This window comes from Microtus oregoni, unplaced genomic scaffold (assembly GCF_018167655.1).
Source record: "Microtus oregoni isolate MIOR12 unplaced genomic scaffold, Mior012 000018F_ref0000195, whole genome shotgun sequence".
Taxonomy (NCBI): Eukaryota; Metazoa; Chordata; class Mammalia; order Rodentia; family Cricetidae; genus Microtus; species Microtus oregoni.
Genome location: NW_024543077.1, coordinates 36,563,539 through 36,579,047, shown reverse-complemented (window position 1 = coordinate 36,579,047; position 15,509 = coordinate 36,563,539). Strand labels below are relative to the sequence as shown.

General features: G+C 41.2%; 1 protein-coding gene across 1 annotated transcript in view; it reads right to left on the bottom strand.

The window, feature by feature from the left end:
- Nucleotides 1-12,369: 12,369 nt before the first annotated feature.
- Nucleotides 12,370-15,509, bottom strand: part of Ccdc150 (coiled-coil domain containing 150) — a 68,668-nt gene continuing 65,528 nt past the window's right edge. Inside the window, exons 26-28 of the mRNA XM_041668570.1 lie at nucleotides 14,630-14,716; nucleotides 12,927-13,051; nucleotides 12,370-12,665 (exon numbers count right to left, since the gene is read on the bottom strand). Of these exons, the coding sequence (XP_041524504.1) occupies nucleotides 12,542-12,665; nucleotides 12,927-13,051; nucleotides 14,630-14,716 (336 nt within the window). The 3' untranslated portion in view covers nucleotides 12,370-12,541. The remainder of the gene's footprint in view (nucleotides 12,666-12,926; nucleotides 13,052-14,629; nucleotides 14,717-15,509) is intronic.

The window sequence follows — 15,509 nt, the reverse complement described above, 5'->3', positions numbered from 1 at the left end:
GCCATTCTTCGTCTTTGTTGGTGGAGGTAGTAGATGGTAGTGCACAGGGATCACCTCCTAGGAAGGTGAGAGAAGCCTTAGGTGCATTCGCTTCCCTTCACACACTAAAACCATTGTCAGTAGCTGAGAACGTTGCGATAGGGGTTGTGCCTGGGTTGTAGTACACCGTATTCCAGATCCGAAGGGTCCAAAACCATCAAAAATACCAATCTACAATTACACCGTGGACACACAGGAAATAAATAATCTCATACCAGCAAAACCAAAAGAAGGAAAGCCCCCCATCACCAACAAAATAGCAATAATCAACAATCACTGGTTACGGATATCTCTCAATATCAATGGAGTCAAGTTATCCAATAAAAAGACACAGGCTAATAGAATGGATATGAAAGCAGGATCCATCCTTCTGTATACAAGCAACACACCTCAACATTAAAGATAGACATTACCTCAGAGTAACTGGTTAGAAAAAGGTTTTCCAAGCAAATGGCCCAAAGACACAAGCTGGTTTAGCCATTCTAACAGCTAACAAAATAGACTTCAAACAGAAGTAATCAAAAGAAACAGGGAAGGGCATGTCATATTCACCAAAGGAAAGATCCATCAAGATGATCTTTCAATTCTTAGTATCTACGCACGAAAGGCAAGAGCACCCACGTTAGTAAAGGAAACACCACCAGAGCTTAGATCACACATCAGCCTCCACTCATTGACAGGGGAGACTTCAGCACCCTACTCTCACCAATGGTCAGGTCACCCAAACAAAAACTAAACCGAGACACACTGGAGTTGAGAGATCTTATGAGCCAAATGGAGCTAACGGAGCATTTCATCCAAACACCAAAGAATGCACTTTCTTCTCAGAACCTCATAGCACCTTCTCCAGAACTGACCACCAACTCGGTCACAAAGCGAGTCTCCACAGATTCAAGAAAACTAAAAGAACTTCTGCATTCTCTCAGACCAGCACAGACTGAAAGTGAATCTCAACACCAAGAGCAACAACAGAAAGCCTACAAACTCATGGAAATGCAACAACTCTCTATTAAATCACTGTTGGGTCTAGGCAGAAACAAAGGAAGAAACTGAAGCCTTCCTAGAAGTCAATGAAAACGAGTGCAGAACATGCCCAAAGTTATGGGACACCACGGAAGCCGTGCTAGGAGGAAAGTTCATAGCGCTAATTGCTTGCATAAAGAAACTGGAGAGATCTCACACTAGTGACTTCACAGCTCACGGGAAAGCTTTAGCACAAAAGAAGCGGGTACACCCAACAGGAGTGGGTGCCAGGAAATAAACTGAGGGCCGAAATCAATAAACTAGAAACACGGAGAATAGTACAAAGAATCAACTAAACAGAGTTGGCTCTTTGAGAACATCAACAAGCTAGACAAACCCTTCTCCAAATTCACTAACAGACAGAAAGCCAATAGCTAGAATAACAAAACCAGAAATTGCTGGTGGCCATGTCAGAGCAGCAGTGGGCGGCTGACTTCAGGGGATCAGCCCACCAGGAAGCAAAGCTCTTCTGAGAGAGGTGATGTCAGACAGGCAAGGCCTGAGAGCCTCGGCTCTGGGATCTCTTGCTATTCTTACGTCTTTGTCCGTTTCCTGCTGCCCTTTCTCTCTGGTATCAGGCATGATGTGAATGAGCAGAGGGAGACGGCCACCGCCTTTCCTGTGGTGGGATTGTCTCATGGAAACACACCATTCTACTGGGCATTCCTACCTGTGGATTAGTATGCAGACGGCTTCCTCTCAAGCTGTATTGTCTACCTGAAGCAATGATTTTATATAATAATTATTATATAATAACAGAATTAATTAATATACATTAATAATACATAATTGTTAGTTGAAATATGATTTTGATTATTGAGAGTCTTTAATAAACATAACGAGAAATTGTGATAGAGGTTAGTTTAGTGGAAAAGTTATATCTCTAAAAGTGAGATACGGTGTTGCCCCCACCCCTGATAAAGCAGGGGCTGCAGAGGATATAAAATAAGAACAGGAATAACCATACAGCTTGTTTCCCTTGAGGAGCCGCATGGATTGTAGCTTAGGTTAGCGATTAAGAAAAGCAGTTGTGTCCCAGAAGCTAAGTTCGCTCAAGTTATTTTAACCTTACCTTTTAGAGATGTGTTCGCAGGTCTTGGGGTGCATCACAGCCAAAGCAAAGCTTTAAACACGATTTAGGGTTAGGTTAAGATGTTTCTGCTGATAGCCTGGAGGTGGAAAACCTGGGGAAAGCGTCTAAATTTAGTAAGGCACTTCTGAGTGAGGACGTGGTCAGGTCAGGGAACAAGAACAAAGCAGCCCAGTTCTTGTGAGTTGGTGGGCCTTTCTTGCAGGGATGGGTTGGCGATCAAACATGACGATAAATTCCTTTTACCCCTTTCTGCCCTCAGTTTCCTGTTGTTGAGTGGGTGTGCACCCTGAGGGGTTAAGGTAGTGAGGACCGATGATTGTTTTTTCATATACAAAAGTTTAGGTTTGTGGTTCTTTTAAATTCCTTTTAAGACTACCCTTTGAGATAAGTGATAAAGTGATCGATCCTTTCTTTGTAACCAGAAAAATGCAGCCTGCCAGTAAAAGACCTGGCTGAGAAAAAATATCTTGCTTGATTACACTCTGTTACTCTGTAACAAGTTGCTTGGATATGAATGTATGTGGGTTTGGGGATAATTTGTTTTTTCATCTATAATATGTAGGATGTTTAATCATGTAAGGGAAGGGAGAAACATGCTTTTTGCATTATTCATTGTATCATCCAATTGAAAAATAGAACATAACCTCATAATTTTTATACTGCTTGAAGATTTTGCTGTGATATATACTCTGTAAGGGGAAAAGTTAGTTAGAAGGAAGACGTCAAGACAGAAGGGAAACATCAGAAGAACAGAGCAGAACAGAAAGAAGAAGAAAATAAAGACCTAAGCATTGGCCCTCAGAAAAGTCCTCGTGTGTCCGCTTGTCTGTCCAGCAGTTGGCTTTCTCTGCACCCCCTCTTCAGTTTATCTGACCTGCAGGAGGCTTGTCATTCATCAGGACTCTAGGTGAGATCCTGACATGTTGGAGGTGTGTGTGTGTGTCTGTGTGCGTGTGTGTTTCTCCTTTTTGCCTGCCCAAGAGAGTTAAGTTTAACCCCTCTCACTGGCCCCAGAGATAGACAAGCAGAGTTCGGTGACAGCCCACTGCCTCCACTGGCTCCCCGTCAAACCTGCTGGAGCCTGGGTCTCAAGGCAGCAGGAGGAAATGAAAAGGGGCCCAGCCACAGACACCCAGGGTATCCAGAGAAGCAGAAGCAATAACTAGGTCATACTTTAAAAGCCAGTACTCCAAGAATTTGAAACATATAGAAGAAATAGTTAAGTTTCTTGATAGAAACCACTTACCAAAGTTAAACCAAAATCAGATTAACAATTTAAGTAACAATTAGGGGCTGGTTAAGAGCACTGGCTGCTCTTTCAGAGCTCCTGAATTCAATTCCTAGCAATCACATGGGCGGTTCACGGACATCTGGTGCCCTCTTCTGGCCTGCAGGTGTATATGCAGTTTAATAGTGTAAACAAAATAAATAAATCTTTAAAAAATGTAGGATGAACCAAAAAAAGCTACGGAGAAACCCTGTCTCGAAAAATCAAAAAAAAAAAAATGTAGGATGATCTCCCATATTGTTAAAAAAAAACAAAAATAGACCTGCAACCCTTTAAGGAAACCCTTCTATTTAAGGAAATAGAAGCAGTCATTAAAAGTTTCCCAACCTAAAACAAGCCTAGGGTCAGACAATTTTAGTGCAGAATTCTACTAGACTTTCAAAGAAGACCTAATTCCAAAACTCCTCCAATTTTTCCCACAAAATACAAACAGAAGGAACATTGTTAAATTCATCTTATGAGGCAACAGCCACCCTGATACACAAACCACACAAATAATTCAACAAAAATAGAGACTTACAGACCACTTCCCTTCATGAACATAGATGCAAAAATACTCAATAAAATACCCACAAACTAAATCCAAGAACACGCCAAAGAGCTCATTCATCATGATCAAGTAGGTTTCATCCTACAGATGCAGGGTTGGTTCTACATACAAATTCTGACAACGTAATCCACCATATAAACAAACTGAATGAAAAAACCACATGGTCATCTGATTAGATGCTGAAAAAAACCTTTGCCAAAATCCAACACCCTTTCATGATAAAGGCCCTGGAGAGATCAGGGATACAAGGAACATATCTAAACATAATAAAGACAATTCACAGCAAGCCAAGAGCCAAATTAAAAGGAGAGAAACTCAAAGCAATTCCACTAAAATCAGGAACAAGACAAGGATGTCCACTCCTCTCTATATGCGTTCAAAATAATATATATACACATATAAAAATATTATACATAATACATATACTACATATTTGTATATCAAATAGTATATTTCTAGCTAGACCAATAAGACAACAAAAGGACATCAGGGGGATGCAAATTGGAAAGGAAGAGCTAATTGCAGATGATATGGTAGTATAAAGAAGTGACCCAAAAATTTTACCTGGGAATTCCTACAGCTGATAAGCACCTTCAGTAATGTGACTGGGACTATATGTATATATATATATATATATATATATATATATATATATATATATATATATATATGTATATATACACACACACACACACACACACACACACATATATATATATATATATATATATATATATATATATATATATAAATTCCAAACAGACTGAGAAAGAAATCAGAGAAACAACATCCTTCACAATAGCCACAATAATATAAAATATCTGGGTGTAATTCTAACCGAGCAAGTAAAAGACTTATATGTCAAAAACTTCAAGTCCTTGAAGAAAGAAACTGAAGCAATCAGAAGATGGAAAGATCTCCCATGCTTATAGGTTGGTGGGATTAACAGTAAAAATAGCCACCCCACTCAAAGCAATCTACAGACTTAATGCAATCCCCGTCAAATTTCCAATCTCTCTCTCTCTCTCTCTCTCTCTCTCTCTCTCTCTGTTTTTCAAGACAAGGTCTCTCTGTGTAGCTCTGGCTGTTCTAGAACTCACTCTGTAGACCAGGCTGGCCTTGAACTCACGGAGATCCGCCTGCTTCTGCCTCCTGAGTGCTGGGATTAAAGGTGTGCACCACTCCCACCCAGCTCCAACACAATTCTTTACAGACCTTGACAGGAAAATACTGAACTTCATATTGAAAAACAAAAACCCAGGATAGCCAAAACAATCCTGTACAATCGAGGAACTTCCAGAGGCATCACCATCCCTGACATCAAACTGTATTATAGAGCTACAGGAATGAAAACAGCGTGGTGTTGGCATAAAAACAGACAGGTGGACCAATGGAATCGAATCAAAGACCCAGACATAAATCCACACACCTATGGACACCTGATTTTTGACAAAGAAGTCAAAATTATAAATAATTATAAATAAAGAATAAAGAAAGTATCTTCAACAAATTGTGCTGGCTTACCTGGATGCCGACATGTAAAAGAATACATATAGATCCATATCTATCCTCATGCACAAAACTCAAGTTCAAGTGAATCAAAGATTCCAACAGAAAAGCGGACACACTGAGCCTGAGAGAAGAGAAAGTGGAGAACAGCCTTGACCACACTGGCACAGGAGACAACTTCCTGAGCAATACACCAATAGCACAGGCACTAAGATTAACACTTAATAAATGGGCCTTCATAAAACTGAAAAAAAAAAAAACTTCTGTAGGGTAAAGGACATAGTCAATAAGATAAAATGGCAGTCTACAGAATAGGAAAAGATCGTCACCAACTCTACATCAGACAGAATGTTGTTTCCACGATATATAAAGAACTCAAGAAACTAGACATCAACACACCAAATAATACAGTTAAAACTGAGGTATGACTTAAACACAGAACACTCAACAGAGGAATCTCAAATGACTGAGACATATTAAAGAAATGTTCAATATCCTTAGCCATCAAGGACATGCAAATCAAACCTGCTTTTGAGATTCCGTTTAACACCCATCAGAATGGCTGAGATCAAAACCACAAATGACAGCTCATGCTGGGGACGATGTGGAGCAAGGGGAACACTCCTCCATTGCTGGCAGGAGTATAAACTTGTACAGCTACTATGGAAATCAATATGGAAATTCCTCAGAAAATTGGGAATTGATCTGTCTCCAGACCTCACCATACCACCAAGGACACTCCGTCATACCGCAAGGACACTGGCTCAACTGTGTTCATAGCAGCTTTATTCATAATAGCCAGAGACTGGAAACAACCTAGATGCCCCTCAACTGAAGAAGAGATAAAGAAAGTGTGGTCCTTTTATACAAAAAGGATACCATGAAATTCACAGGCAAATGGATGAAGTTGGAAAAAAATCATCTTGAGTGATGTAACAAAAGAAAAGCAAGCTGAAAACAAGAATTCATCTTGCATTAGGTAAGGGAAATATCTTGTGCACAGAAGTTTATTTTATGAGCATTTGGGATATTTTACAAAAAAAAAAAGAACAAAAAGGAAAGACAAGGGAAGAGATTGACCACTAGAGGGAGCATGGGATCCACAGAACTTTCCAAGGGCGCCCAGATTACCTGTAAGGTGTATGGGTGGGCTGCATTTTTTAAATTATTTCTTCTTTTATTTTTGGAGACTATAATAATATAATTACATCATTTACACCCTTCCATTTCCTCCCTCGGAACCCTTCCATACCCCTCCTTGCTCCCTCAAAACCGTGACCTCTTTTTTCAATAAGTGCCTCAGGAGGGGCAGTGCTGGGCTCGAAGTAGATCACCACCTGAGGCAGCTTTCCTTAGAACCGTACTAGCTGCCTTTGTCCTCCCGCCCAGGCTGCTGGACTGTGCTGACCTCCTGGACTCCCCCATAGTCTAGGGCGGGACTTCACACGAGCTGGTCAGTGACTTTTATTGCTTAAACTTTGCTCAACGTTTTGTAAACACTCAATGCTTTTCCTAACCCCCTAGTGCCTCTGCTTTCCATTTTGGGCAAAGCCCTGGGTTCGAGCCCAGCACTGCCCCTCCTGAGGCTATTGGTTTTTACGTTCACTCTGTTCACTTCCAGCTTGTTCCCTTCACTGTTTACGCTGTGTGATCACCCCTTTGGAGTTTTCCAGCTATGTTAGCCTATCGTATTCAAATGCTTTTGCTTTCCCCAGCTGTAACTGGTCCTAACTGATCTTCATAATTGCAGTGATATGTTTTGAATAGAAACCGGTTTCATCAACGGGTGTTATAGATTGAACGTGATTAGGTAAGCTTACATGCGTCTCGTGTATACACACTTGGCCGTGGTAAGAGACATCTCTCAATTCCATTGTCTTTTATGAACACGTTTCCCTTATTCATTTAGTGTGTGTACACACGCTATGGAATACACGCGAAAGACCGATAACTTGTGAGAACTGGTTCTCGGGGCTGGTTCCCTCTTTCTACTAAGTGGGGTTCGGGGATCATCAGGATTGGCAGAAACCTCTGTTGGCCACTAAGCCATCTTGCTGGCTCTATTTTCTTATATTTATTTTTAGTGAGTGTTAAATTACTTTTTGGTCTTAAAAATTATTATTATTTTTTTTGTTTTGTTTTTGGAGACAGAGTTTCTCTGTAGTTTTTGGAGCCTGTACTGGAACTCACTCTTGTAAGCCAGGCTGGCCTTGAACTCACAGAGATCCCCCCCCCCCCCTCGCCTCTGCCTCCCGAGTGCTGGGATTAAAGGTGTGTGCTACCACTGCCTGGCTCTGAGTCTGTTTTTGCAGGGAAGTGACGTGCAATTCCTCTCCCTCTCCTGCTCTGCACGTCCTTATATTGATATTGAGCAACAAGGTGGTAGTACACGCCTTTAATCCCAGCACTCAGGAGGCAGAGGCAGGCGGATCTCTTTGAGTTCGAGGCCAGTCTGGTCTACAGAGAGTTCCGGGACAGGCTCCAAAGCTACAAAGAAACCTTGTCTCAAAAAATAAAAAACAAAAAAATCAAATTGGTTTAATATACAAAAATCCTTTAAACAAGAGTAGATACATATATACAGTGTTGTAACAAATATTACCTAAAATTTGTATCAGAATACAAAAGTCCTTTAACCAAAGTTAAAGTGTAACAAAATTGACTTTGAATTGTACCCATATACCAAAATCCATGCCAGTGCAAATATCTGAGACTTATAGTTGTCTTTTTATCCTATAGTCCTATATTCCCCTAAATATAACAAGCACCCATGACCCACAAAATAACCAAAGACCACCCACAGCCTCTTTTTTCTTGGGAATGTGGTCATTGCATTCTGTAGACTGCTTCCTGCTGACTGTGGGTGAAGCCATCTTTAGAGTCCCAGGGAGAAAATTAGAGATAATGGCCAAGTCCTGGGGAGACCCGTATAACCTTTGTTAACAGAGATAACCTTTCAAGATTCAGGAGGTCTCCCCTAGTCAAATCCGATCCAAGTAAACCTGGAATGAATCCACAGCCTCTTCTTTCCTGTGGGGACAAAAGCAAAACCTCTCCTCCACAGCATTTGTGATTTCCATTTGACAAATGCATTTTTTGACTTTTTAAAAGTTAAGACATTCTTAGAGTATATAAACTGGATAATTTCTACAGCCCCTCTCTCAATTCTAGGTCTCCTAGCAGCTGCCTTTGCTTTTCAGCAATCAAAAAATTCAAAGTCAACCTGATCTCATACAGGATCCAGACTCCCTGTGTTTCCCATCTCCAAGTGGCTTTTTTTTCCTTTATATTACCTTTTACTGTCTCTTTAAAGACTTTATTATGTTTAATCTATTTTTTTATGACTACCTATACCCATTTTATTTCTTTCTTAAGCTTACGCACATTGTAAAACTCAATGGAACCTGTGTAGAGGTTTTTTTTTTTTTTTTTTTTTTTTTTGCATCTAGACCTCTGCACCAGCAAACTTTAGACTGCTAACCTACACCTGATTCTCCGTGTGCTCTGTAGGATGGTTCCACCCTCTCTTGAGTTGGTCATGAAAGCCAAGCCTAAAACTTGCGCCCTGGTTGGAGCTTCATCCTGCCAAGAACTGCACTTAGCCTACCTAGAGCTCTGGAAGGCTGATGCATGTGCGTTGACAGGCATTTTACTTCATCTTTTGTGCCTGTTTAACGTGATCAAGGGCTTGCTAGCATGTAAAAACTCTTTAAAAAGCTGTATACTCCCCCAACCACCAGTTTTTTTTAGTTTTCACTCCAAAGACATTTCATCTATAATGGCTCTGTCCTTCTCTAAATCCAAGCATGTTGTTAAAATAAAAATCCAGAGTTTCTGTCTCATGTCATGAGCCATGGTATGGGACAGAAATAAGAAAGAATTTAGGAAAAATTTTGCTTTTCTTCATATCTATTTTTGTCTCTATCGTACCTTTCATTGAATATATGTCTGTATAAATAATGTTTAAAGTTTTCCACAATGAACAATGAATTTTCCTGCAGTAACCTTTGAAGTTTCCAGGAAGAAGATGGGGCCCCACAACAACTCCACCTGGTTGATATGACATCATGTTGCTGATAGCGCTACTATAAGACCTGTTTTAGGTACCAACTGCTCAAGATGGTTCTAGCTTGGTTAGCTGAAATGGTGCACTTTTTTTTTTTTACAACGTTCTGGCCAGAACTCCAAATAGGAACCTCAGAAAAACCCTACCTAATACTCAGAGACTATCTGCAATTATACCAGACAGTAATCTTGAAATTTAGCCATCATTTTACTTTCACAGGATCCCATAGAAAGAACATCACCCCCATGACAGCTGGAATTCTAGAAGACTGTGTCCCCTCTGCCAACAAAGTTTGTCCTCAGGGTTAGGGGCATCAATTAGGGGTTGATTATAATTGGTATAGAATTGGGGGTCCAGGAGGAAATGTGTAGGCTCAGGGATTTCTTTGAAAAAAATAAAAGAGAAATTGGATGGGATAATAGATTAGTGTGAGCTTATTCACACTAATAATAATAGTGAGTAATGGAGTGAATACTTGTAAGCTATTATTTATAGGCAATTTGCATTAGTATAGATTCTTGTATATTGATACAAATTTAAATTATATTGAATATATTTCTATTTTCATATACAATATTTGTATACGCAGGCAAAGTTATTTTGTTGTATTGTATGCACGCATGCTTCTACCTCTGCTTAAGACATATTCTATATTGATGAAATTTTAGGATATATCTATCATATTGCAATATACATTTCTACCTCTGATCAAGATACTTCATTGTTTACATTTTGAGGTCATTGTTCTCACTTGTTGCACAGTTGTTTAAAGATTGTTTAATATTCTAATATGAAGTCTTAATCTTTAAGTTATATAGGTTCTAAGAATTATAGGTCAATAGTCATTCATGTTTGTCATAATTATAGTTAGACTAATAAGGCTCTTTAGATACATAGTGATTGTATTCTGCATAGATAGGTAATCTTCAACCACTTCAAAGAGCTGTAGAAATAACTCAGGGTTCTGTTGCCTTGAGACACGATTGCTTCTGGCAGCACCGATCTATTCCTGAGAGAATTTTGAGCACCACTTGGAGCTTGTTTTCTTCTTGGCAAAACTGGCCTTTGGGCAAGGAACTGCCCATGCCTCAACCACTGACAAAATACATGGTGTTCAGACAGGACAAGCAAGGTACAAGAAAAAAGGCTGTCAAATCTTGCCGCGACAGGTTAAGATGGTTTTGAAAAATTTCCTGCCTCTGAAAATGGTCTGTCCGTTACTCTAGGTCTTAGTCAAAGTTGGTTGCTCCAATGTTGCAATGAGACTTTGGGTGATTGCCCAGGTAGCCAGTTGTCTCTGTCATTTGTTGCACATTTTGGAAGTTGCTTGATTGCACTTCCTGTTTACTCAAGTAATATTATTTCCCTTCTTGGGTCTTGGATGTGGTTGAAGACTAGACAGTTGTAGTTACTTTCCTGTCATGATTTGACCAAGTTATTTATAATACAAGATTTAGACTCCTTAGGATAGGATAATTATTGAAACATTTATTACATGTTTCTTGTTTGATATTGTTTATGCCTATTGTAATTCTAATTTTATACTTGATATTCATTCTTATTGTATATAATTTTGTATTATGCTTAGAACTCTCTTATTTAAACAAAAGGGGGAAATGCTGTAGGAAATCCTTCAGCCAGTAGCCTTTAAGTGACAACCCACTTGGGCATGGCCTCTTATACTATAAATGCCGATGTAAAGCGTGCGCCCACTCTCTCTTCCAGCTGCTGGATTTGGTTGCTGTTTCCCCATTTGTGCAGAGGACTGTGATCCGTGAGTCCATCCTAAATAAATAACCCTTTATTGTACTCAGTTCTGAGCTGGTGTGGGATTTCTTTTTAGTGTTCGTCTCCTCCAGGGATGGTCATGCCTTCAGAAGTTCCTTTACTGTACAGGATTGTTTAGGCTATCCATGGTAGCAAACGGTTCTCAGAAGGAACTTCAGCTTGTCCTCCAGGCCAGTTACAATGCTCTTTAGTACCCATTCTTTGTTAAGCCCACCAAGCAATGGCAGCTCCATTCTTCTGAAGGCCAGAAAAACGTGAGCCCCTAAAACTAGAATTCTATGTGCCCTCAACCCCAATAAAAGACTAGCAGTGTACTTAGGATACAGCCTAACTCATATGGGTCTCCTTTCAAACAATAAATTCAGTTTTGCCATTATATATCAGATATTGAGTGCTGGACTCTCTAACCCTGGGCAGTTTTATAGTCACTAGTCTTTGCTTTATCATAATCGCTTACTTATATTGAGTTTTGATAGTATGAACATAAAATGCTATTACTTTGGGATCAGGTCAGATATTATGCCAATCCTTTATAAATATTGAGTCTAAATTATCCAGTCCACTATTTAATATCTGAAATAACAAATATAAAATTCAATTTGCTACTTACTAGTATAAGGAGCAGAGCAGACTCCTATATTCAGAAGCAGCCAAAGAAACTATAGTCTTTGATATGTGTTGCTTATAAGTTTTATTACAGATATACTTCTGCGATCACCCAGAAGTATGTTCAGAGGTTTAGAAGAGTGTCTACTGTTTTTATGACTAACTTCCTTTCCAGAGAGTATCCTTGATTGGTCCAAGAGTAGGGGTATTTACAATTAATTGATCACAATCGGTCACAGCGACTATCCTACAGAATGTGTCTAGAACCTCTCATTGACATAAAGCATCATATTATTTAGCGGTCATTTCATTTAACACTTTACTAAATCCTTTCTGGAAAACGGCAAATATCATATGACAGCATCTACTATCATAAAACAAACTAATTTAAATTTATTGTGTGGAAGGTAGGAAAAAGGACAAAAAGATGGGGTGTTTCTGCAGTAATATAAGAGTTCATAAAAGATAAAGTTCAAAATCTTGAGCGCATGACACGTTCTTACAATGTAGAAACAGGCCAGCCCCTCTTGCTGGCCAGCAGAATCATGGAGACATAACTTCTCACAGGAGGCTCCTCTGTCAAGGACAGTTCTTCCTCTCTGTGTCAGAATGATACTTCTTAGGCACGATCCCGAGGTTTTGTTTAGTCTCCCATCGATGGAGAACAGATTGGCTGGATGCAACCTCACGCCTCAGGTCGTGACTCTGTAGGGGAAAAAAAGATACACCCAACTCTCGTCTGCTGAGAACCAATCGTGTTCAAAGCCTGCTGCCCTCCACAGTGCATTCTGCATTTAGATGGGCAGTTTTCATCTAGATGGTTTGGGAAAGGTGGGACTTCTACCAAAACTTAGTCCACTGACTTCCGAACAGTGGTTCACAGAGCCTATAGTAAGGCGTGGCAGGACGATTAAGAAGGCTTCTGTAGTCAGAAATGGAGAAGGAAAAACTCAAGCTCTTTCACAACAACCACGTCCATCTCACCTCTTCCCGGGGAAGCCTCTGCAGCCGGTTTTTGGTCAGCTCAAGTTGTAGGCCATCGAACCTGCATTTAAACCAGCGGTGAGCTTCTTCCAGATTAGCTGTTATCTGAACATAGAAACAGCCACAAGTTCTTTCGTGTACACAGCTGGAGGTGTACAGCTAGCAGGCAGGAGACTCAGGCGCTCACGTGGGATCACAGCACTGTGTTTGTATTGTCTACTGAGCAATCAGTAAGCTGAGGGAACACTCTCTGCGCTCTAGGATCTGCTCAGGCTCCTGCTTCCCATGCATTTTGTTGGTGCTCCCTGCGGAGCCTACTCCTAGGAAGCACTGACTGGGTATGTCTGTCAAATGCATGCTCCTAAACACTTTCTGCCATGAGCGAGGCCATCTTGTGAGCATACGGTAGTGGGATAGGAGCGCTGGACTCCTTTGCTGTAATGTCATTTGACTTTCAAAGGCACAAAAATATTTTCTATTCTGTTGGAACAACCTGGTAACAGCAACAGCTTCATTCTCCAAACCCAGCCCAACCAACCCTTCCTCCAAGTGTTTTTCTTTTCTTCCCAGAAGTATGGAGAAAGGGAAATAAATTACACCACCTCCTATTGCATGGCAAATGAGCAGGGACTCACACTGAAACTTACTGAAAAATCTCTTAGAATAAGGCAGTAGTGGGTTTAGCTGAATTGTTTTGTAAAAACAGTAATGAATTGTTCCTAGAAAGTAAACACGGGCTGAGGAGCCCTTTGCTCAGTGGGTAAGGTGCTTGCTGTGTAAGAATGGGGACCTCAGTTTGATTCCCAGAACCCACATTAGAGGAGAGTCTGGATGCCGGGCCATGTACTTGTGTTCCCAGAGCCAGGGAGGAGGAGACAAGCAGATCCCTGGGACTCGCTGGATAGCCGGCCTAGCCCAGCTGCTGAGTTCCAGTCCAATAACAGACCCTGTCCCAAAAAAAAAAAAAAAAAAAAAAGAGTGGATGGGACCTGAGGACGCCCAGGGTTGTCCTCAGGCCTCCACATGCTTACACTCAGCAGACACATGCACCCCATGCAGGAACATCTCTGCATGTGCATACACACACTCAAAAATGAGAGGATATGGAGCTTTGCTGAGGGCACGCAGACTCGGGTTGTCGAGAGTCCTTTTCTTCCTAATACACTAGCTGGCGGTTACACTGCCATCCAGGAACAAAAGATAACGGACAGTTATGTCCTTGTGATACCTAGACTGTCCTTTGCATGCCATTGTAACCCCCACTGACGGTTCCACCTGGGGAGGAGCAGTGGGTGAATGCCGCGGGGTAGCCAACCACTTTCGGATTGGATCTGAGGCCTGCTCTACAGAAAGAAAACTCGTGTCGGGTACACTGTAGAGCTAGCCAAGAATCTGTGGTCAGGGAACCCACAGGGTGCCGAGCAGTATACAGTAGATCCTCACCTTGCTGCCCTTGCCTTACATTTAGTTTCATTGATATTCTAGTATTCGTTATCATCAGGACACGGAGTCTTCACAATAAAGATACCACTTAGTAACCTGTTGGCCCTGCCTGCTGCCTCCCGGCTACTATGCTGACAGCTGGCCCACAGCATTCTAGGCCCTAGGGTTGCTGACAGCAGGCTCCCAAGCACTCCAGGCTCCAGGGTTCTGATTTCTGTAAGGGCGCCGAGTCCGGCTCACCTGTTCCGACTCCACGCTGGCTTCTTTGAGTTTGTTCTCTGTGGCTTCTTTACATTTCTTCAGGTGTCTGATAGTTTCCTCCAATTCCTGAAAACATGAGCGATTTTAAAAAGCTTCCAACGTGCCATATAGACCCAAAATGCTTCACGTTTATAAAACGGCAATTAGATCATAAAAATAAGACGGGACACTTTTGAACTTCCTTTCATATTTTGATACAGCTTAATCTATAGTCTACCCAAAGAGTTTGATTTTGCTTTATGGATTCTGCCGAGAGAAATTAGTTAATGTCCCTGTTTCAGAATTAGGAGACCCTTTCACGGCTACTGGAAGATGGGGACCCAACAATGTCTTAAAGCTGGGTTTGGTTGTTACGGTTTCTATTAGGAATAGCTAAGACTCAACAGCAAGCACACTCGTTTTGCAGAGAAGAATCAAGAGCTGTAAAGCCCCTAGAGGGTTAGGGAGTCAGCTGCAAAGGCCCAGTGGCTGTATTCTGTTTATACAGGCTCTAGCTCTTCTGTAAAAGCAAACCGAGAATGAAGATTATCTTCCATATTCCCAGCTTCCATGGCTTCAGCACGAGATGACCTTCAAAAGGCCTTGCCCTGAATGCTGACTCTTCAGTTGGTGGCTTTACTTTGGAAGGCGGCAGAAACTGAGGAAGTGGGAGCTGGCTGGTTCCTGGGGTATTTGAAGTCCCAGTCCCTTCTTCTGTTTCCTGCCCACCATGAGGCGGGCAGTCTCCTTCTGTACACTCTCCTGTTCGCATGATGTCATGCCTCACCTGGGGTCCAGGAACAACTGAGCCAGGGTCTGCAGACTAAAATCTATGAAACTGTGGCCTAGCACAAATCCTCCTCTATGCTGTTTTTGTCGC